The 24,159-nt window shown below is 38.7% G+C and overlaps 1 protein-coding gene across 1 annotated transcript in view; it reads left to right on the top strand.

Annotated features, from left to right (window-relative positions):
• Positions 1-14,935: 14,935 nt before the first annotated feature.
• Map3k19 (mitogen-activated protein kinase kinase kinase 19) overlaps positions 14,936-24,159 on the top strand; it is a 47,588-nt gene continuing 38,364 nt past the window's right edge. Inside the window, exons 1-2 of the mRNA XM_013030800.1 lie at positions 14,936-14,957; positions 18,316-18,431. Coding sequence (XP_012886254.1) covers positions 14,936-14,957; positions 18,316-18,431 — 138 coding nt within the window. The remainder of the gene's footprint in view (positions 14,958-18,315; positions 18,432-24,159) is intronic.

Raw genomic sequence — 24,159 nt, 5'->3', positions numbered from 1 at the left:
CGCCCAGGCCCAGAGTTCAGGCCCTACGACCGGACCCCCCAAAAAAACAAAAAACAAAAAAACCAAAGTGTTAAATCGACAAGTAAGCAAGCAGAGCATAGTGACTTATAACTGTAAGTTTAGCCACTTGGAAGGCTGAGAGTGAGATAATTGCAGTTCAAGGCCAACTTAGGCAAAAATTCACAAGAGTCTTCAACTACTAGCTGGACATGGTGGTATGGGCCTGTCATATCAGCAGAAAAGTTAATAGACTTTATCTCAAACTGCACATAGTGGTATACTCCTGTCATCTCAGCTGTGGTAACATAAATAGGAGGATTGCAATCTAGTCTCTGGCCCAGGCCAAAAAAAAAAAAGAAGAAGCAAGCCCTTATATCAAAATAACTAGTGCCAAAAAGTGATATAGGTATGGCTCACCAGAGGGAAGACCTGCCTAATAAATTCCAGGACCCAAGTTCAATACTCAGGTCTGGGGGAAGAGGGGGAAGCTACATGGTACAACACTGTTTGTGGAAATTGAAGCTTTCACACACATTTAACAGCACCATATATGTATCTTAAGATGCCTCTCAGGTCCATCAGATTATGTTGCTGTGAAGCGGAGGGAAGGCCAGAGGTGATCAGAGATGAAAGGAGAAAAAAGTAAAATAAAACAAAAGCAAAACCTCATGCAATTGAACACTGCTAATGAGGATTATCTTGTCTCCATTTAGTTATGGTACAAATGTAGAATTAAAACCAGACCAATTTAGCAAAAGTTTCTTTAAATACTAGTTCCATTAAGTCTTTCGGGGAACCTGCAGTCTCATCTCTCCCTTTTTACCAGGCGGATAGCACATTTCTCTCATCTATAAAATAGGAATGATAATAGTATTCATAATTTAATAGATAAAATATATGTAAAACATTTAGAACAATGTATGCACACAGTAAGCATTCAAGAAATATGAAATACTGTTATTACTGCTTTATTATTATTTGTATATAACATCACTTTGAATTAAAAGACTTGAAGAATGCATTATCCACTTCAAATTATCATCGTGAGAAAATAAATTAGAGCTGGTTGCCAGTGGTTCATGCCTGTAATCCTAGCTACTCACCAAGCCAAGATCTGAGGATCATGTTTCAAGTCCAGCTTGAGCAGGAAAGTCCATGAGGCTCTTTCCTGAAATTAAACACTAAAAAAGCTGGGAGGTACAGTTCAAGTGGCACATCACTAGCCTTGAGCAAAAACAAACAACAAAAAAAGAAAGCCCAGAGACAGTGCGTAGGCCCTGAGTTCAAGCCCCAGGACTGAAAAAAATTAATAGCAAATAAACAAAGGGTAAGAGGTGGCGGGGGGGGGGGGGGGGGGGAGAAAGTCCTCAAGTGGCAAAGTGCCTGTATAACAAGGCCCTGACTCCAAACTCTAATATTGAAAAAAAAAAACAAAAAACAGAAAAATAGACTTGAGAAAATTGGGAGGTAAAAGTAATATTTATCTCAAGAAGTTTAAATCAAAATGGATGCCAGATGATAATTACAAAAGTCTATTTGAAAAAGTAAAGGAGATAGATTGTCAACAGAATCTTTATCACTACGTCAGTGTTTTCAGAAGCTGCCTGGTGATTGGAACCTCCTGAGCACTTGAGTAAGTGGGCCCCTGGAGAAAGCCCCCAGTTATCAAGGGTTAAGAGAAAGGGAGGGAGGAAGGAGGGATGACTAGGTAGTGGATAGAGCATTTTAAGGACCCTGAAACTATTCTACATGGGTCTATAACAGTTGGTGCATAGATATACGTCCTTATGTATCTAGACTTACAGAATGTAAAACATCACTAGAACATGAATGTAGATTATGGACTTTGGGTGACTATATTGTATCGTACCACTCTGGTGCAGGAGGCTAGTGGAGTGATGGTGTATGAGGAGCAGGAGACATGATGTAATTTTTGCACAATTTTGCTATTAAGAAATAAGGCCTATTTTTAAATATATTAAAATTTAAATATTTTTTTAACAAGGGGAGTCCCTAGCCTCAACCCAGACCTACGAAGGGAGCCAAGGAATCTGTATTTTATTTTTATGAGCATATATTAATTATACAAAAAGATACCATGGTGATACTACCATACATGTATATAATATACTTTGATCAACTTTACCACCTTCATTACTTTATCATTTTCCCCTCTCTTTCAAACAATTTTAATGGGTTTTAGAATCCTTTTTCATAAATTCATATGTACATACTCTTCATGAACAGGTAAAGATTAGGAAACTGCACTGAGCTGAGGTTATCATTTCTTTAGAAACCTAGGAGACAACATGCTCTGTTTACATACTGGCTGTATGGCTGATCTCATCTATTGTTATTCTGTGTAGAAAACTCAGAGGCTCAGAAAAATTGGATGACTATTGGAAAATTGGCCTACTAGTACTTGCTTAATATGGAAAACACCAGAATTCAACTAACTTCATAGTTAATGTTTCCTTTCCTCCTTGGCCTGGGTTTGAAACAAAATCTTCATATCTCAGCCTCCTCAGTATCTAGAATTATAGATGTGAGCCACTAGTACCAGGACCTTTTGTCCTATCTAATTTATGTTATCTGTGACAGGTCAGTGAAAATTCTGAAAGAGCATATAATATATTCCTGATGAATGGATGTATTTATGGGGTAGTGCTATTTCTGGAATGAAGTTTATTTATTTAGTTTAGAGCCATAGGCTTGATGTAATCTAGCCTATGAATTCTAAAGGCAGAAGCTATGTTGTGAAATGAATATTCCTTTGCTTTCAACCCCCAAACCAGATTATTTCCAGGAAACCACCCCTTCACTGAATAGTATAGGGTTACAATCAGTGAACTGTGGTTTCAAAAGCAGAAGTAAGAATGAAATGTTTGCCAAAGGATTTTGTGCTTCTAATGGCAATGCACTCCATGGAAATGAAAGTAGTATTTGGAAACTGCAACTGCAACTTCACAAGTATTGCAATAATTGGTAAAACAAAATAAAACAAGATGCAATATTTAAAACTAGAACTTTTGCGAAGTGCTAATGGATCATGCTTGTAAACCTAGCTACTAAGGAAGTTGAGATCTGAGGACTGGTTCAAAGCCAGACTGGGCAGAAAAGTCTGTGAGATTCTTTTTTTTTTTTTTTTGTCGGTCGTAGGGCTTGAACTCTGGGCCTGAATCTGTGAGATTCTTTTTTTTTTTTAATTTTAATTTTTTTTATTGTGAAAATACTGTACAGAGGGGTTACAATTACATGGGCCAGATAATGAGTACATTTCTTTATTTCTTTATTTTATTTTTTATTGTGAAAATACTGTACAATTACATGGGCAAGATAATGAGTACATTTCTTATCAAGCATTGTAGCCTCCTCCTTTGTTTCCCCTTCCCATCCCTTCCCATCCTTCCCCAGCCTCCCCTGTGAGATTCTTATCTTCAATAAACTACCAAAAAGCCAGAAGTAGAGCTGTGGATCAAGTGGTAGAGCAGTAGCTTTTTACTGAGGAGTTTACAGTATTATTGGGAAAATAAGACTTAAAGAAAATAGTTATGAAGTTAATAAACAACAGTAAAGAAAATAAAATTCAATGCAAACTTTTACCTTTAAAGTGTGCCAATAGTTTTTGTTGCTGTTTTGTTTTGTGCCAGTACAGGGCTTTAACTCAAGTCCTTGCCATCTTGCTTGGCTTTTTAGCTCAAGACTGGTGCTCTACCACTTGAACCACAACTCCACTTCTGGCATTTTGCTGATTAATTGAAGATAGGAGTCTCATGGACTTTTTTTGACCAGGCTGGCTTTGAATCACAATCTTCAGATCCCAACTTCCTGAGTAGCTAGGATAACAGGCAGGAGTCTCCCTCCAGCCCCCAGTGTCAATACTTTTTATGTAATACTTCAGATGCTCACCAAACATTTTTTTCTCTTGGTGGTGCTAGGGTCTGGATTCAGGGTCTCACACATGGTAGGCAGGTGCTCTACCACTGAGCCATTCCTCTAGTCCTCTCATTAGCCTTTTGTAAAGGGGACCATCATTCCCTTGGGAGATGAGATGAGCAAATGTCCACAGTCACACTATTGGTACTCTATGGAGAGGAACTTGGATTTGTTTTCTAAGGTAATGGTAAAATCATTATTGCCCAAACTTGATGGAAAGAAGGGTTTTTTCCCATGTGACAAATTGTCTCAAAACTGCTTTACAATGTTTTAAAATTGTTAAAACTGTAATACTTGTACATGCAAAAGAAGAAAACAGTTGACAGTAAAGACAGAATGTTACATTTCAGAGATATACTATATGTTGGCTCTTGTATAATCCAATCATTTCTTTTCTCTTGAAGCAACTTATATGGCACTTGCAAGATGAATAAGAATAAACTAATTCATGATTTCCTGGAAATTGTCTCAAGAGGTGATGTGGAACTCATCTGTGACCATATTACTAAAGTTCATTCCATCCTTGGGAACCTTGACTTCCAGCACCCAAAAACGGGGAATACACCTCTCATTATTGCAGCAGAAGAAAACCTAACAGAGGTACAGGGGAGGGAAACCAATGGCTCCACTTCATCTAGCAGGGCAATTTGTGTTTGGTTTCCAGAAGAATGGAGGAATTTTGTTGCTTAATCAAATAAAGTTCCAATGTTTCTAGTTTATACATATCTTAGGTACAGCACCCAGGCCCTGAGTTCAAGCCCTAGACTGGCGCACACACACACACACACACACACACACACACACACACACACACACATATATAATGTCCCCTGAGCTTTTTTTTTGTTCAAGGCTAAAGTTCCACTTCCAGCTTTTTATGTAGTTTAGTGGAAATAGGAGTCTCACATTTTTTTTTTACCCAGGCTAGCTTTGAACCATGATCCTTAGATCTCAGCCACATGAGTAGCTAGGATTACAGGTGTGAGCTACTGTCACTGGCTCATTATTGCTCTTTATTTCATATTTAAGGAACCTTTAACTGAGTGGAATCCACACCACTTTCTAGCTGGAACTGTAAGATTTGAAGCCTTTGCTTAATACAGGATTGATTTGTAATTTTTTTTTTTTGCCAATACTGAGGCTTGAATGTGGGGCCTGACCACTGTTACTTAGCCTTTTTGCTCAAGGTTGATACTCTATTACTATGTCTCTGTAACTTTTCCTATTTTGGATTTTGATATAAATGGAATTGTACAGTACATGATCTTCCTTCACCTAGCATGTTTTCAGGGTTCATTCTTGTGGAATGTCTCAGTACTTCTTCCCATTTTATTGCCAAGTAATATTCCATTGTATGGATATACCACATTTTGGTTTATCTAATCTCCTATTGGAAGAAATTTGGATTGTTTTTACTTTCTAATTGCTATGAATAATGCTGTTACAAACATTTGTGTGGAGGTTTTGTTGTAAGCATGTGTTTTAAATTCTCTTGAGAACATTTCTAGAAGCAGAATTCCTGAATTATATAATAAATCTATGTTTAAGCATTAAAGGAACTGCTAGACAGTTTTGCAAAACAACTATCATTCCTTACATTCAACTAGCAAAAACAGTGGTGTGAGGATTCCAAGTTCTTCACATTTTTTTTGGTTTTTTTTTTTTTGTTTATTTTTGTCAGTTGTTGGGCTTGAACTCTGGGCTTGGGCGCTGTCCCTCAGCTCTTCAGCTCAAGGCTAGTGCTCTATCACTTGAGCTACAGCGCCACTTCCCGTTTTTGAGTGGTTTATTGGAGATAAGAGTTTCTCGGACTTTCTTGCCCGGGCTGGCTTTGAACCATGATCCTCAGATCTCAGCCTCCTGAGTAGCTAGGATTACAGGCATGAGCCACCAGTGCCTGGCAGTTCTTCACATTTTTGCCAGTACTTTTGCTCCCTTGTCTTATGTGTATGTGTATGTATGTGTGTGTGAGTGTGCACTTGTGAAAGAGAGAGAGAGGAAGAGACAGACAGACAGACAGACACACACACACACACACACACACAGAGAGAGAGAGAGAGAGAGAGAGAGAGAGAGAGAGAGAGAGATTGTCTTGTGTTTGACCTCAGGGCCTATGCATTGTCCCTGAGCTTTTCTGCTCAAGGCTACTGATCTACCACTTGATCCACAGCCCCACATCTTCTATTGGTACTCTATGGAGATGAACTTTGATTTGCTTTCTAAGGTAATGGTAAAATCATTATCATTCTTATTTTAAAATGTTTGTAAAGAACTAAACTTGATGAAAAGAAGGTTTTATTTCTATGTGTGTTTTAAATTGTTTTGGTGGCTAATTGGAGATAAGAATCTTACAGACTCTCCTGCTCAGGCTTGGCTTTGAGCCACAATCCTCGCATCTCAGCCTCCTGAGTAGCTAGAATTACAGGCATGATCCCAGGCTGCTTTCTGAATTTTTAATCCTAACTATTCTACTGGACTTCTCACTGAAACATTTGGAAATGGAAAGATCCATCAGAAAGGTCCAAAGAGCATGGCAGTTTGTTCTGCAGTGGTAGTAAAACAGGTGGATAAAAGAAGACAGAAACCTGAGAGTTATCCTTGATTTGTAGCTCACTGTTACTTCTCTTATCTAAAGTCTATGTCACATCTAATCTGCCTCTTAAATATCCTGAGACTTTTGTCCACATCCCTGATTGACTTCCACTGCCCTTCACTCAGTTGCCATTGTCATCCCATAAGTCTGCTGTAGTACTCTCATTCTTTCCTCAGGTTTACTCTCTCCCCACAACACTCTATTTCTAAAACACTGATCGGATCATGTTTTCCTAATTAAAATCTGTCACTGAGTCTCCATGGCCCTGAACATCCAGCCTTGGTTTCTCCCAGGATTTTGTAAGGCTGTTAGGCTGCTGACGTCATCCGCATCTCCTTCCTTACTTTTATCCTGAGCCCTGGCCATGTGTAACTCCATCTAGAGCTTTGAATGTTCCTTTTCCTCCTGACCACAGCCCTTTATTCATATAGCATCCTTTTTTTTTTCTTTGAAACCATCTTTCACCCAGTCTTTGCCTGGCTAAGTGAGTCTAATTCTTGAAGTCTTGACTTAACCATCACTTTTTCTAAACATCTTTCTGGACTTGCCAAGAGAGCTCAATAGTTCCTTGCAAATTAACTCTACTGCAGCCTTCTGTCATTACTTTTACCACACTATGTTGCAGTTGGAGTTTTTTTCTGGTTTTGTTCCTCCCCAATCTGTAATGGTTTAAAGGCGGCTGTTTGGGGTTTCAGCACCAAGGACAGTTCATTCTCTTTCATATTCCTTCAGACAAGATTTTTGAATTCAGGGCTTTGAATTTACTAGGCAGGGTTTCTACAGCTTGAGCCATACCTCTAGGTCTTTTTGCCTAGGCCAAACTACAACCATTCTATTTGTATTTTCTGTTAGGATGACAGACCCACACCTAAACAGTCAGATTTTGGTTGAGATGGGAATCTCTTGGACTTTGCTTCTGGGCCAGCTTCAAACCATGATCTTCCAAATCTTCAGCTCTGGAGTATGTAGAATTACAGATGTGAGCCACTGGCAAAGACAATTCTTGACAAACAATGACGATTCTTTTTTTTTGGGGGGGGGTCCGGTCATGGGGCCTGAACTTTGAGCCTAGGCGCTGTCCCTCAGCTCTTCAGCTCAAGGCTAGTGCTCTACCACTTGAGCCATAGCTCCACTTCCGGCTTTTTTCTTTTTGCTTATGTGGTGCTGAGGAATCGAACCCAGGGCCTCAGGCATGCAAGGCAAGCGCTCTACCACTAAGCCACCTTCCCAGCCCCATAATGACGATTCTTGATACATACCGGATACCCAATCCATATTTGTTCAACAAATAATCACTTTACCACTTTGACTGTAGTTCACTCTCTCCTTTGAAACACTTGAAGAAATATTTGCAGTTGAAATATTTGTCATTGATATTACTTGAGCTGTAACTATAGCTCGGTAGTAGAGCATCTGCCCAGAGAGCACAAAGCTTTTGGTTTAATCCTTGGGGAATGGGATGAGAAGAGAAAAAAGATATATACCTGAATTTTAAAAAGTGCCCAACTGGAGCTGGGCGCTGGTGGCTAACGCCTGTAATCCTAGCTACTCAGGAGGCTGAGATCTGAGGATTGCGGTTCAAAGCCAGCCCGGGCAGGAGAGACTGTGAGACTCCTATCTCCAATAAAGCACTAGAAAACCGGAAGTGGCGCTGTAGCTCAAGTGGTAGAGCACTCGCCTTGAGCTGAAGAGCTGAGGGACAGCGCCCAGGCCCAGAGTTCAAGCCCCACGACCGACAAAAATAAATAAATAAATAAAAAGTGCCCAACTGGAGACTGGTGGCTCATGTCTGTAATTCTAGTTACTCAGAAGGCTGAGATCTGAGGATCAAGCTTGAGCAGGAAAGTCCTTGAGACTCTTAGTAATTAAGCACCAAAAAATGCCAGAAGTGGAGCTGTGACCCAAACCTTGAGCAAAAAAATATCAGGGACAGCACCCAGACCCTGAGTTCAAACCCTAAGCCCAGCACAAAAATAATTTTAAAAATAAGTGCCCAGAAATATTCAACATTGCAGAGATTTTTGTTTCCCAAATTTAAAATGCAAATAGAAGTTACTTGTATCCAAACCAACCCTTTATTTATTTATTGTTGTGCTGGGGACCAAATCCAGGGCTTATACATGGGAGCACTGTGCTGCTGAACTATATTCCAGCCTACAACTCTACACGCGCGTGCACGCGCGCACACACACACACACGCAACACACACACTTTGTTATTATTATTTTTATTATAATACTGAGGTTTGACCTCAGGGATTGAACTATGTCCCTAACTCTTCTTGCTTCTCATGTTTAAGATAGAGTCTCAAACTTTTGCTCTAGTAAGTTTACTTAGCCTCCTACTTCTACCTTTAAAGTACTTCTGAATCCAAGTATGTGCAAACATGACCTTTATTTTCATTCTCCCTTTCATTCTCCTCTGTTTTATTATAAATCAGAGTTACATCTAAGTTGATTTTCAACCCACCTCTGAAGGTTCAGTTGGTATGCAACAATGTTACATAAAAGTGCTCTTCTGTTGCAGGTAGTTGGACTTCTTCTGGAAAAGGGAGCAGACATCACCCTTTGCAATTACAACAACCAAACTGCAGTCCATGTAGCTAACTGTAATATTCAAAGACAGCTCTTGGAAGTCAATGGAATCCAGGCTCCCCAAATGCAGCTTCTACAAAGTTCATGGCAAGGTGATCTTGAGCAACTTCAACACTTACTGGTTAGTTAAATTAATGTTTACTTCTACCTGGGATGGGAGAGTAGTTGATAAGAAGAATACAGTCTTTTTTTTGGGGGGGGGATCCACTTGTGGAGCCTGAACTCTGGGCCTGGGCACTGTCCCTCAGCTCTTCAGCTCAAGGCTAACACTCTACCACTTGAGCCATTGCGCCACTTCCGGCTTCTTTCTTTTCGCTTATGTGGTGCTGCGGAATCAAACCCAGGGCCTCATGCATGCAAGGCAAGTGCTCTACAACTGAGCCACCTTCCCAGCCCCAAGTACAGTCTTGTTAAAGGCAAATAAGTTTTTTGCTACTCCTGGGGTCTGAACTCAGGGCCTGAGCACTGTGTCAAGCTTCTTTTGCTCAAGGCTAGGACTCTACCACTTGAGCCACAGTGCTACTTCCAGTTTTTCTTTCTGTTTATACGGTACTGAGGAATAAGACCCAGGGCGTCATGAATACTAAGTGAGCACTCTTATCATTAAGCCACATCCCAGCCACAAATAAGTTATTTTTAAAGGCAGGAAATGAGAAAGAAATGAGGTTAACCTGGTTGTGAGTCAAGAAGTAGAGTGCCTGCCTAGCAAACAGTATAATCTCCAATAGAGAGGGAGACAGTGAGGGGCAGACTGAAAGACGGAAAGACTGAAAGACAGAGAAACTGAGAGCAAAGAGAGACAGAAAGACACAGAGAGAGATCAAAATAAAGGAAGGGAGGAAGGAAGGAAAGAAAGAGAGAAGGAAGGAAGGAAAGAGTTACTGAGGTTTGAAACAAGATAATAAAAGAACACAGCCATAGCCTATTTCCATTTTCCTCTCACTGAATGCTAGAAGAAGCAAGGCAGCACCCTGGGAAATGATACTCTTAGGAAGCACCCAGAGGATTACTGTCATCTTGCCCAGAGGAGTTCCCTTGACATCATTGCTATTTGCACAATTGCTGTTTAGATCCCTTTGGACCAGATGCAGTTATTATCTTTATCCTGAAAAGGGAATCAGAAAGCCTGTGCCTTGCATAATATTTAGCTGTGACTAAAGGACATAAGAGGATACATTTTTCAAATGCTGACTTTTGAAGGTATTGATCCTTTCATTTAGATTTCCTACCTATGGATGCTTTTCTCCCAATGCACCTTGTGAAATCATAAGCATAACCAAGGCAGTTAATTATTGGCAATTGTCTACTCTTGACATTTACCTTTAAAGATACTGTCAGAACCATGTGATCTTCTAGCTGAAAGAAAATCAATTGCTGCTAGGAAACAGTTTCTTCTAATCCCTTATGGTAAAGACACAAACAGTTGAAGAAGTACAAGGTATTCTAGTCACGTAGAGTTTGAGGGTAGATCTGACAAAAACCAAATGGTGGTTTAAATTCTTTTGTTGTACTAGATAATAGTCTAAAATCTCCATACATTATGAAAAGCTTAGCCTTTTTTTCTGAAAGACAAGACCTTTTATTTTAATCATGTCTTGACAGATGAAATTGTAATCCAAAAACAATCTTTATAACACATTTGTCACCTCTGATGATTTAGAAATGAAGCTTTAAGAAATGAGTGTTTGTATGGGCTGGGAAGGTGGCTCAGTGATAGAGTGTTTGCCTTGCATGCATGAGGCCCTGGGTTCGATTCCTCAGCACCACATAAACAGAAAAAGCCGGAAGTGGCGCTGTGGCTCAAGCGGTAGAGCGCTAACCTTGAGCTGAAGAGCTGAGGGTCAGCGCCCAAGCCCAGAGTTCAGGCCCCACGACCGGACCCCCCCCCAAAAAAAAACCACAAAAGAAATGAGTGTTTGTAAATTAGATCCAGAGAGGCCAAATGCATGTGCTATTGCAATCTGATTTTTAGCTCAAAATGTTCATATTGGTTCTAGCTAATAATAAGCATTGATATAAGAAGTAGTTTCTTCTCAGAGGCTGAAAAAAATTGACTAATTAATTCCCGCAGCACCTGGCTGAAGTAATATTATTATCTCTACTGTGTCCCAAGAGAAGTTGAGCTAGCTGAGAAGCTACCAGGGCTACAATGGCAGGAACAAAAATAAAGATGGAGGCTAGTGTTACTTTTATTTATGAAATGATAAATTTGGATATTTTTGTCTCCCTGTGGCTTTGCAGTTCTAAATTGTCCAAGTAATCACATTTGTATGTCCACCTCCATTTGATTATATATAGCTAAATTAACTGTATTGTCATTGTGAATAATTTGTTCAGTCAAAAAAATGTTTGTTGAACACATACTATGTGTTAGAACTTGGCTGATGATCACCTTCTAGCTCTAAATCATCAAAATAATCCTGAAAGAAAGGCTCCACTATTTCAACTGGAATAATGACCTTCAGGACACTGAAGGTCAGCAAGTAGGGTTGTGAGATTTGCAAATAAAATGCAAGACAGATTTGAACAAGATTGTTTCCAAAAATATGAATAAATAAACAAATATTTTAAAAAGTAAAATAAAAGGTATTCCTTTTACAATTTATTGAGGAGGTTAAAAAGCTAGCTTTTATGGAGTTGAAAATGAAACCTAGGTCCAAGACTATTTACCTGTTTGTCTGTATGTGTGTCAGGCTGTGTTCTTTCACCTCCTTCTCAGGATAAATACTGAGAAAGAATGTACTGAAGTTAAGGTTGGGGGTGTAGTTCAACATCAGTGTACATGACCCCTAGCATCCCATTTGCCCCTAAAAAAGTTAACATTTAAACAAAAGTTAAAATGAGACTTCATCCAATGATGAAAATGCAAATGTTATTTTAAATAAGTGTAATAGAAATAAAACTTCATATTTACAAAGGCATCCGAAGAGTTCCTGGATATAAATTTCCCAAACCAACATGGCCTGACCCCTCTGATGTTGGCTGTAAGAGATGTGGACCTGTTTGAGAGTCTTGATCTGTTGAGAGTCTACAGGCCTGTGGAAGTTTTGTCTGAGCTCCTTCGTCATCATGCGTGAGTATGAGTGGTCAATCGGTACTAAGCTGAAAGACATCCATTCCATTGTTATTTACAAAAATCACATGAAAACAGACATATAGCTTGTTCTCCCATGTATATATTTTCACACTCACACATATACATGTATACGTATACAAGTCTTTTGTTTTGAGTTTTTTCTAGTGCTGGAGATTGAACCTGGACCTCTTGCATGCTAGTTAAGTGCTCTACCACTAAACTATATCTCCAGCCTTTACATATACATGCAGTGTCAATAAAAATGATTGCACAATTGCAAAAAGGTATGCCACTGTTGACTATTTACTGCTTTTAAGATATCCAACCCTTTCTTTTTTTTGTTTAAGTAATTACTGTTTTGCCAGTTACTAGGAATATTGAATTTTTTTTTTTTTTGGTTGGCTGTAGGGCTTGAATTCTGGGCTTGGGCACTGTTCTTGCACTCTTCAGCTCAAGGCGAGTACTCTACCACTTGAACCACAGCGCCACTTCTTGTTTTCTACTGGTTTATTGGAGATAAGAGTCTCATGGACTTTCCTGCCTGGGCTGGCTTTGAACCACGATCTGCAGATCTCAGCCTCCTGAGTAGCTAGGATTACAGGCATGAGCCACGGGCGCCCAGTGGAATATTGAATATTTTTTTAGCCTGCCTCAAGTATTTATTATAGTAAGAGAAATTGAACAATATTCATTAAATGATAGTATATAAATACTTCTTGAATAAGCAACTTCCTACTTCCAACATGTTATTAATTATCTTGAAATGTATTGTCAGTTTATGAAAAGCAATTTATAACAGTGCTTTTTAGTTATCTGGCAGTTATATATCAAATGCTCTTTTAGGAGGTAGCTAAACAATTGCCTTAAAATTAATATGATTAACTAGGCATCTGTGGCTCACACCTGTAATCCTAGCTACTCAGGAGGCTGAGATCTAAGTATCTCAATTCAAAGCCAGCCAAAGTCCAATAGACTCTTATCTCCAATAAACTACTCAGAAATAAACAAAAGTGGCCTCTGTGGCTCAAGTGGTAGAGTGCTGGCCTTGAGCACAAAGAGACTCAGGGACAGTGCCCAGGCCTTGAGTTCAAGCCTCAGGATCAGAAAATAAAAAAGGGGGGGGGAGGATTAAAAAGTAAAAATTAAAAAATAAAAGATGGGAGAGAAATAATAATGTTAATAAGCAGGTTTTTATGTTAGAATTATAGATTTCTGAGTTCAGGAAGGGTGGTAGAGAGATGAAATTGATTGGAATACAGTATTGACATGTGTGGAGGAAACCAAATATAACTGATACAAGTTAATTTTTAAAAAAAGGTATAGATTTCAATTACTGTTACCCAGAAAAATTGTAAACAGATAAGAACAGATAGACCAGCTCTTTCTCAGTATTTCACATAAATTTTATGTATAAGAAAAAAGAGGAGATTATACCAAGAAAGAAGTATGTTCAAAGATGTGAATGATCATAAAAGCATCAGTATAATGAAAATACAATTTTGAAGCTATCTCAGACCTTATTATTAATAAACTGCTAGGAGTGATTGTTCAAAGTACAGATTGCTAGATACCACACAATGGATTTAATAGGTCTGTGTTGGGGTGCAAAATACAGGAGATTAAAAATATCAAAGAAAAACATTAGTATAAGCACAGGAGCAAACTCTGAAATGGAGTGCCTTGATAAAGGCTGCATTCTTAAAGCAGTGGCAGCTCCCCCATTCTTTGTTCTATGATATTTCTTTTGAATTGTGACCTTTCATAGAGAAAGGCCACAAGAGGATATTGTTGCAACTCACAGCACCTTACTCTGTTCATAGCAACAGAGACACAGATTGGAAGCCTTTAGGTTGAGGACAATGATCAGCTTGTTCCTGTCCCACAATATGACGGAGTGATTTTCCTCACCACAATCTATTAATAGGATGCTCATCATTTACCCTTTGGATCTCTTTGAGTCAGTATCGGATGTAAGGATTCAGATCAACACAGATGTCCAAGATGTTGGGGAAGGTTTTTAGATCAGGCAGTTGTACTTAAACCTAGGGCAAAGGAAAAAGGCACATAATGTGGAAAGGGATACTTTGGCTTTTATAAAAAGATAGACCCACTCAGCTAAGAGTCTGTAAGTAGGCAGATGGGGATCATAATTAGTTTTAATTTATTTTATGAAGTACTTGGCTTTGACCAAAAGCCTAGACAGGCATGCTACTGCTAAGTGTAAGTTAACTTTAAAAAGTGTCTGTGCCACCTTACCATCTTGAAGGATAAAAGGGATAGTTATTAGTATTAGGAAAAAGAAATGTCAAGAATTAACTACCTACTCGGAAGCAATAGTTTAGTAAGGTGTTTCTTTTTACTTGACTTGTGAATTTTGAAAATTTTGTTCAAAGTGGGAAATTTTCTGCAAATCTTAGAATGGCTTTAGAATGGGGATGGGAATTAGCTAAAATAAAATCCAACTATTTATATTTAGAAAATTGTTATCCTTTATTTAATTTTAAATCATTACTGTTACCCTCCCCCAACTACCCAGGAGAACCTTTTATTTATTTGATGTCAGTGATTTTCCCTCCTATATTGTTCTCCCTTTTCAACAGATTTAACTGAATAATATTTAATGTTGATTCAATTCTTCCTAGAGACCCTAAACTCTGTGATTTCAGTGGAAAATCAGCAATACATTATGTGTCACAAATAGAGAGTTTGAGGAAGCAACAGTTACTGGACATCCTAATGAATTTTCTGCCAAAACCAGGTAAACCTCTGTATTCCATGTATACATTGCCCAAACAAACAAAAAGCCCTATTTGAAGATCTTCTTTTTGTGTGTGTTGGGTTGATCTATTAAGAAATTCAAACTGACTATTTTTTAAAACCAACAACTACTTATTAAGCAGTGACTCCATAGAACATATGATTATGTGCTCCAACGGATGCAAAGAAGCCTGACACACATACTTGAATGTGTGCAGGATCATCCAGAGGACATCGTTGAAGTCAGAGCTGCTTAGCTTTTATTGTTTGATTGAGTTTTTGTTAGGAGTTTCTGGGGCAGGGGATAAGATTATACCTGAAAAGTATCTCATGGGAAAGGTGAGAATCTGAACTTTGAAACAAGAAAGGAATTTCATTCCACTCTGTATAACTAATATAAGCTATTTTACAGAGGGGATGGAGATTTCATTAACTTTCTGCACAATGTTGTAAGTTTAGCTTATCTCAGGAGCAAAAATACTGGGGGGACAAAAAGTGCATGCCAGAACCCCAAATGGCTCATGCCTGTAATCCTAAACTATTCAGGAAGATGACACCTAGAAGAATCATGGTTCAAAGTTAGCCCAGAGAGAAGAGTTTGTCTCCAGTTAATCAGCAAAATGCCAGACTGGAAGCATGGCTTAAGTGGTAGTGACAACTATGAGCAAAAAACACAAATGTACAAAACTCTGAAATCAAGCCCTAGTACCAGCCAGAGTGGGGGGGAGGGAGGGAGAGAATTTTAGAGAACTGAGAAATAAGAGCTTGGATAAATTAAGAAACTGGGTCCATGGAATCTTAAAAGTCAGGCTAAAGGATATATATATTTTTTCTCAATAAAACAAAATTACTAAAGAATTTTAAGCCAGAGATGAATGAAATCCATGCACTGGGGAAATTAACCTATTCCTATTGTGTAAGGTGGATTGGAAGGGAAACTAGATATATCCACAACCCTAGTGGTAAGAACCAGTAGTGCAAAGTTGCTGAATGGGGTGTGGTAGTAGGTGTGAGAGGTGCTAAAGTGAAATTTGCAGAATTTAGAGATGCAAAGCTGGGATGACGTTCTGGTTTGGTAAGGGTACCAAGCAGGAAGATAATAAGTTTTAAAACATAGAATTGGATAGAAGCATGGGAGTTCATGTAGGACTGGCCTTGTGGGAAAAGGATAGATTGGTGTGAGAGTTTGGGAGTTCTCCACAGCAGCAGATTGTGAGGACATGGCAGCCGGTGAGATGGTTGAAGTATTGACGATGGTGGGAAACTGGCAGAGGACTTTGCTAAGGAAGGGCACCTGGGATTGGGGAGTGGAGTGTACATGAGCACTAAGGCATGAAGGAGGAAAGAAGAACATTCAGAAAGAGTTAAGGAAAGAGTGAAAAACAATGTCAGCTTGGAAAAGGGATTATAGGCAGATGTGCAAAGGAAGAGTTTCAATGGAAGCATCAAGTCAGAAGGTAGATGGTAAGAATAAAGAAGGAAAACACAGTAACAATATGGTGAAGATAGTCTAAATATAGATCCCTTGTTCAATTTTGTTTTGTTTTCATGGGAGAAGCTCTAGTCATTGAAAGATTCCATGTTTTTTTTTTTAAATTTTTCTTTGAAGGGTCAGGATGGTAGAAGTTATGATAGTAATATCCCTTGGAATTAACCCGGAGTCTCTGGTGTTCAAACTGTCATGTGTCTTTAAATGCAAAGTGGGAAGTGCACTGAGGGTTGTCCTGAAAAACTGTAGGGCAAATGTGATTTCCAGATCATCATTAGGAATTCCAGTTAGCCACATTGCCCAAGGCAAATCAGTCCCAAAGGTTTGCAGAGATAACAGCTACTCACTGTTTATTTAACTTTATAATATCTCCTTCCAGCCACTAAAGAAAAAAATATGGTATGGTCTAAATTTTTGGAATTACTGGATAGTCTGAAAGTATCTGCATTGCTCTTTTAGTTGTTAGCAGATTGTGTTGAAATCATCCTCATTCCCCATGATGCTCCAGTATGGAAATTCAGACAATGAAAAGCTATGATTGGCAAAGCCAGCACAGGCTTTGCTACGCTGAACAATGTATGTATGTGTCACAGAATCTAGTTGGGATACATAAAAACGTTTCATCCCAACTATTCACCAGCAGAAGTGCATATGAGGGGTCATTCTTGTGAAAAGCAGAAGTCCTTGTCTGTGCATGGACCCCCCAAAGAAGAGAATGTCCTTTACCTGGCCACTGGAAGAGGCTTTAGAAGTTTCAAAGGCTCTCTCTTATGTTCTAGCAACCCACAAAGAGGACTGAAATGACAATGTAGCCATTAAGTAGGAACATATTCAATTTACCTTGAGCCAAAATCTGACCCTGAGTAACTGTTAATTCTTCCTAGAACTTATGATTTGATAGGTGTTCAGGAATTAATGGAGTGAGCTTTAAATGAAATAATTCACTTGCTTAAAATCTCTAGGTATCTATTTTTTTGAACAGTCATAATTACCATCAAAGTCTTTTTAAATAACAAAAGATTTAGCTGCCTATTTTGGAGTTTAGATATAAAGTGTCCCCCAAAAGGCTTGATGGCTTATTCCCTAACTGGTAGATCCATCACTGAAAGGTAATTGGAATATAAGAATTCTGACCTAATCAATGGATTCATTCACTGATGGATTCATAATTTGGTAGCATGATAAAAATTTTTGGAAGTGGAGGCTAAATTGGCAGAAACAAGTTATTTGGGTGTGTCCTCTATAGCTTGTCTTAGGCCTTTTCCTTGTTCTCTAGTTCTCCTTTTGGGGGGGGGGTCCGGTCCTGAACTCTGGGCCTGGGCACTGTCCCTCAGCTCAAGGCTAGCGCTCTACCACTTGAGTCACAGCGCCACTTCCGGCTTTTTTCTTTTTTGCTTATGTGGTGCTGAGGAATCAAACCCAGGGCCTCAGGCATGCAAGGCAAACACTCTACCACTGAGCCAACTTCCCAGCCCTGCTCTCTAGTTCTCTCTGCTTCCTAACTACCATGATGTAAGCAGTCTTCTCTGGCACATGCTCCAGGCATTGTATTCTGCCATGCCTTCCTATAGTCCCACAGTGATGGAGCCACGTGACCACGAATGGAAATCTCTGAAACTCTGAATCTAAAATATTTTTTTCTTTCAAGTTGTTTTTCCCAGGTATTTGGAAAAACTGACAAACACCGGTGGATTATTTGTTCTTGCATCTCTTCCTGTGAAAAATATTGCCTGAAGCGTCATTAAGATCCAAAACCATTATGTCAGGAAAATCTGAGAAAATAAAGCTGCCTTAAGAATTAGAACTAGATCTCCCTGTGAAATTGTTAGAGATGAATCTTATCGAAGCATAATATGTTTCCTTTTAACAGAAAGACATGCTGAATCATTGCTTGACATTTGTCATGATACAAACTCTTCTCCAACTGATACAATGACAGTTACCAAAAACCAACACATAATATTGCAAAGCATCAGCAGTGGTGAGGTAAGATGTTCCCTTTAAAGAAACAAAGTAAAAAAGAAAACAGATAATCCATTCCATCTACCACTTTATTTGTTTTGTTGGAGTATTTTGTAATAATCATGTATTTTAATATCATCATTAAATTGTACAATTTGACATTCTTTTTTTTTTTACAATTTGACATTCTTGTGAGAGTTTATTCTCAAAGTGGTAATTAGCATAGGCATCTCTGAGTTTTGTGTGTGTGTGTTTGTGTGTGTGTGTGTGTGTGTGTGTGCATTAACCAGTTTGGATTTCTATAACACAATACTATATACTGGGAGGCTTATAAACAAAAAGAACTGATTTTTTTTTTTTGTAATTCTAGAGGTTGGAAGTCTAATATAAAAGTGTTAGCCTGGGGCTGGGAAGGTGGCTCAGTGGTAGAGTGCTTGCCTTGCATGCCTGAGGCCCTGGATTCGATTCCTCAGCACCACATAAGCAAAATGAAAGCCGAAAGTGGCACTGTGGCTCAAGTGATAGAGCGTTAGCCTTGAGCTGAAGAGCTGAGGGACAGCGCCCAGGCCCAGAGTTCAGGCTCCACGACTGGACTCCCCCCCCAAAAAAAAGTGTTAACCTGGCCAGATTCTGGTGAAAGTCCTCTCATTTTATCCTTATGTGGAAAGAGGGCTCACTAGCCCTTAGTGCCAGTCCAGGGGCTTGACCTAAGCCCATAATGAGGGTTGGCTCCAATGCCGGGGGACTGAAGTGAGGCTAAACATTATGGCCAGGAATAGGTGGTGAAACACGGCGGCTCAATTTATGGCAAATGGAAAGCAAAGTGAGTGTGGAAGGTGCTAGGCAGAAGATATATACTTCCAAGGCAGAAGATAGATACTTCCAGTATCTCACCTCTTCTAACCAGCTTCACCTTCTAGTTTCCACCATTTCCTAATGTCGATTCAGTTATCAGTTTATCAGTAAATGAATCCATTAGTTAGATCAGAGCCTTTATGATTAAATCACCTCTTAATGATTGAATCTACCAGCCACGGACTAAGCTTCCAATGCATGAGCCTTTGGGGAGACACTGATATCCAAACCATAACATGTTTACAAAGGTACCACTGTAGTGTGGAATGTTGATATTGGAGGAAATTATGCATGTGTAAGAATACAGATATATAGGAAATCCTTGAACAGAAGGAAAATAGTTCAATTTTTTGTGAACATATAACTCCCCTAAAAGATTTTACTTAAAAAAAAAAAATAAGCAGGGCTGGGCACTGGTGGCCCATACTTTTAATTCTAGCCCCGTGGGATGCTGAGATCTGAGGATTGTGGTTCTAAGCTAGCCTTGGCAGGAAAGTTTGTGAGTCTCTTATCTCCAATAAATGGCTTAGAAAAATCCAGAAGTGGTAGAGTGCTAGCCTTGAGCAAAAGAGGTGCAAGGACAGCACCCACGCCCTAGTTCAAGCCCCAGGACCAGCACAAATAAATAAAAAATAAATAAATGGGGATTTTAAGTTTTGTCTGGGAAAAAATATAAAAAATCAAGTATAATTATTATACGATGCAATTTACTACTACATGGTACAATGCCCATATAATCCTAGTTATACTTTGGCATTGACTTAGCAAAAACAGTACATTTATTGGAGAAATAGGAGTGTTGCATAAGAATGTTAAATTGCCAACTACTAAAATAAAATGTCAATTTATACTATAACATAAGGTCAATAGATGATGTCTTTTTTTAACATTGGATAGAATGATTGCACTTTTTTCATGATGACATCTTTTTTTTTTTACCAGGGTTTGAATTCAAGGTCTTGCACACTTGCTTGAATAGTTTGCTCAACTGGTACTCTACCATACTCTACCACTTTAGCTATACCTCCAGCCTAGGTTTTTGATTAATTTGGAGATGGAATCATGTGCATTTTTCCTGCCTGAGCTGGTTTTGAGCCTCAGCTCTCCAGATCTCAGCCTCTTGAGTAGCAATAATGATATGTATCAACCTTTAGTGCCTTGTCTTACTAGATGATGTCTTACTAGAGCTCACTATCAAGCTGTATGAATGGAAGAAAATACTAAGGAAATAACCTGAAGTTTGAATGTCCTTACATCTGAGGGAAAGGATAAAGAAATAAATTCCTTTTGGTTATGTCTTTTACATTGTTTAATTTTTAAATGCAGCTTGATTTTAATACAACTTAAATTATGTAAAATTAAAAATGGTTAAATCAAGATTTCTCTAAGGACTTCAGGTAAAATGAGTGAGCATAGAAACTTTAAATTTGAAGTAATATTCAAATCTTATATTTTTGCTCATTTATACCGTTTCCACACAGGAAATGACAGAGATGACTTCCTCCACTAGGGGGCATTTGGCAATGTTTGCAAATAGTTTGAGTACCATAATGGGGGAAGAATGCATCCGGAATCTAGTAGAGATGCAAGACTGCTGCTTAAATCCTACGATGCACAGAACAGCCCCACAGCAAAGAATTATCTAGCCCCAGATATCAACAGTACTGAGGTTGAGAAACCCTGCTATGGATTTTTAACATTGATAGTGTTTAGTTGTTGAGCTTATGCTCAGCATACTCAAGAAGCATCATTTACTTCTCAGCGCACAAAATAACACACCAAATTCTAAGTCATAGGTTTTGTTACAATGTTGAAGTTTGTTTTGTGTTTACATACTAATATTATGTAGTAATCGAAGTAAACTACCTAAAGCCATGCATTAGAAATTGATATACAAGTACTTGGTGGCTATAATCTCAGCTAATCAGGGAGGATCAAGGTGCAAAGCCAGCCTGGATAGAAAAGTCTGAAAAACTCCATCTCCAATTAACCAGCCAAATGCTGGACTGGAGGCATGCCTTCAATATCGTGCTGGCTGTAAGGAAGCAAGCTAAGCAAGATGGAGGTCCTGAGTTCAAGCCCTACTAAGAAACTGATGAACAGCCACATTTACTTTTCATTTGATGGCTCATATAATGAATTTTCTTTTTGAAAGGACTCAAAAGCCCCTTCATATCAGTATATTGTTTTCATGAAACTTCAAAATTATTTCTCAACTTTCATGCTGTATTTTTCTTATTGTGGTTGAAATAAAGTTTAAACTCATTTTTTGAGGGCAAATAGATTTTTTCATTATTGGACTTACCTTTTGTTCTCTACTGATTTCTCTAGGTTTAAATCGCAAAACTCAAGGTCAGCCTTTGTTTTTCAAATGGAGGCTTGTGTCTCTTCTTGCTTGTCTGAAATAGGTGTTTATAGTGTGCAAATCTAAGTATTGCCTTGCTTATAGGACTATTCTCCCCGTCTATTTTCATCTGCAGAGATTCTTCTTTCCAAATTTAGTTGCGTGTGATTCCTACAGTTGATTTTTGTGTTTTATGTGTTCAGTAGTTCGTTGTTTGCAGGTTAGGCTACTAAGCACCATTTCTCATCCATCTCTCCCTTCCTAGGTGGGTGTCTGGTTTATAAAATCCAGACGGGTTTGGAATTTACTAACTTTTTCTTTCACCTTCTGTTAAGTGTCATTATTTCAGTTCTCCTTGAGGCATTTAACCACATCTTAGGGCCTCATAATTACCATTCTTTAAGAGATTAGAAATCAGAGCTGCTTTGGGTTTAGAAGCTTTTTTTCTATGATTACCTTCATGCTGTTTATGGTTTTTAGTTAATCTCAGAGCAGACATTTTTGTCCGGTTCTTACAGAGATTGTACATTTTTTTTAATGTGCAAAATGAATAACTTAGGTTTGAATGTCTTTTCATTTTGCTCATGGTTACTGAGTCTCTTCTTTCTGGTTCTTGTTGAAATTCTTAGTTTCAAACTTTTCATAGTAGCAAGGTAGCAGAATGGTTACAAGCTCTGGATTAGACTTCAGCGTCCAGATGTAAATCTGAGTTCTGCTGCTGGTTAGCCGGATGACCTTAGATACATTATTCAACTTTCTGGCCTCCATATGTAAAAAGGAAGTAATAGTTCCTACCTTTGTTGTGAGGATAAAATTTGTTAATGGAGCAACAGACATGGCACAATTCTTGTTACATTATATGTAAACAGTACTCACTGAAAGGTATTTTCAACTTTTTCTGAAGGACCAAATAATAAATGAACTGAGCAGTTGAGACTGAATACCTTTCATTAATCAACATAGAAACTTGACATGAGACCCAGTTGTATATTTCATTCTTCCAAACAAGTGTTCCTATTTTCCTAAAGTTTACCATAAAATTTTCAGTAAATCAATGCAGTTATCTGAGATGGGAGAAATATGCTTTAGGTCTAAGTCTAGACCAGCATAAGAATCTCAATAAACAAAAACAAGAGCTACATACTAAGAAGAAAAGCTCAAATGGTTCACAAATATGTAAAATTATCTCTAAGGCTGGAGGCATGGTTCAGTCATAGAGGTACCTGTCTGGCAAACAAAGGTCCTGAGTTCATGCCCCAGTCTCAAAATAAAGAAAGGAAGGAAAGAAAGAAGGAAGGAAGGAAGGAAGGAAGGAAGGGAGGAAGGAAGGAAGAGAGGAAGGAAGGAAGGAAGGAAGGAGAAAAGAAACAAAAGAAAACACGAAGTACAAGCATCTTTAACTTTATTATTGGTCAAATTGTGCACATCCAAATAATAATAAGACAACTGCTCTCACATCTTCCATTAATAAAAAATAAAAATGAATGCCAGGCACTGATGGCTCACACCTATTAAGGACGCTGAGAGCTGATGGTCACAGTTTGAAGGCCAGCTGAGAAAGGAAAGTCCATGGGAATCTTATCTCCAATTAACAACCAAATGCCAGAAGTGGAGATACTTCACATGGTAAGGCCCTAGCCTTGAGCAAAACAAGCTGGGGGGGGGTGCTCAGATCCTGAGTTTAAGACTCAGTACTGACTCCCCAAAAAATGATAAAGGAGAAATGAAACTCATTGCTGGTAGATTATAAGTGGATGTACATTTTACTTTTAAAGCAGTATGTATAAAAACCAAAAATATTCATGCTTTTTATAGTTTTTTTCCATGCTCTTTTGATGAATAGCTCCCTATCTAGGAATCTGTTCTAAAGAAATACTGTGTAACTGGGCACTGTGGCTCATACCTGTAATCCTACATTCTCAGGAGACTGAGATCTGAGGATTGGGGTTTGAACCCACCCAGGCAAACAACTAGAGAAAATCATCTCCAATTATCCAGGAAAAAAGCTACAACAGGAGGCACAATTCAAGTTGGTGGAGTATAAACTGTGAGCAAAAGAGCTGAGTGAGAGCATGAAGCCACTCAAGAGGCTGAGATCTGAGGATTTGAGGTTCGATGACAGCCTGAGCAGGAAAATCTGTGAGACTCATATCTCCAAAATGCTGGAAGTAGAGCTGTGGATCAAGTAGTAGAGCACCAGCCTTGGGCATGAAAGCTCGGCCCTGAGTTCAAGCCCTAGTACTAGCATGCACGTACACATACATCTTAAGTAAAAAAGTACATGATACAATTAGATTTTCAAATCTTAGGGGAAACAATTGAGGAAAAGAATTTTCCCCCTTCTTGCCCTTGCAAGGCAAGAACTCTGTAATTTGAGCCACATTCCCAAGCCCTTCTTGTTTTAATTTACATTTAAGGGTAGGATCATATGTTTTTGTCCCCTGTGGCTTGGACCACAGTCCTCCTATTTGCACTTCCTATATATACTGGAATGGGATGGTGTACACCACTATACGCTTAGCTATTGGTTGAGAGACTGTCTTTTTTTTTTTT

This window comes from Dipodomys ordii, unplaced genomic scaffold (assembly GCF_000151885.1).
Source record: "Dipodomys ordii isolate 6190 unplaced genomic scaffold, Dord_2.0 Scaffold133, whole genome shotgun sequence".
Taxonomy (NCBI): domain Eukaryota; kingdom Metazoa; phylum Chordata; class Mammalia; order Rodentia; family Heteromyidae; genus Dipodomys; species Dipodomys ordii.
This window is presented reverse-complemented; position numbering and strand designations above follow the sequence as displayed.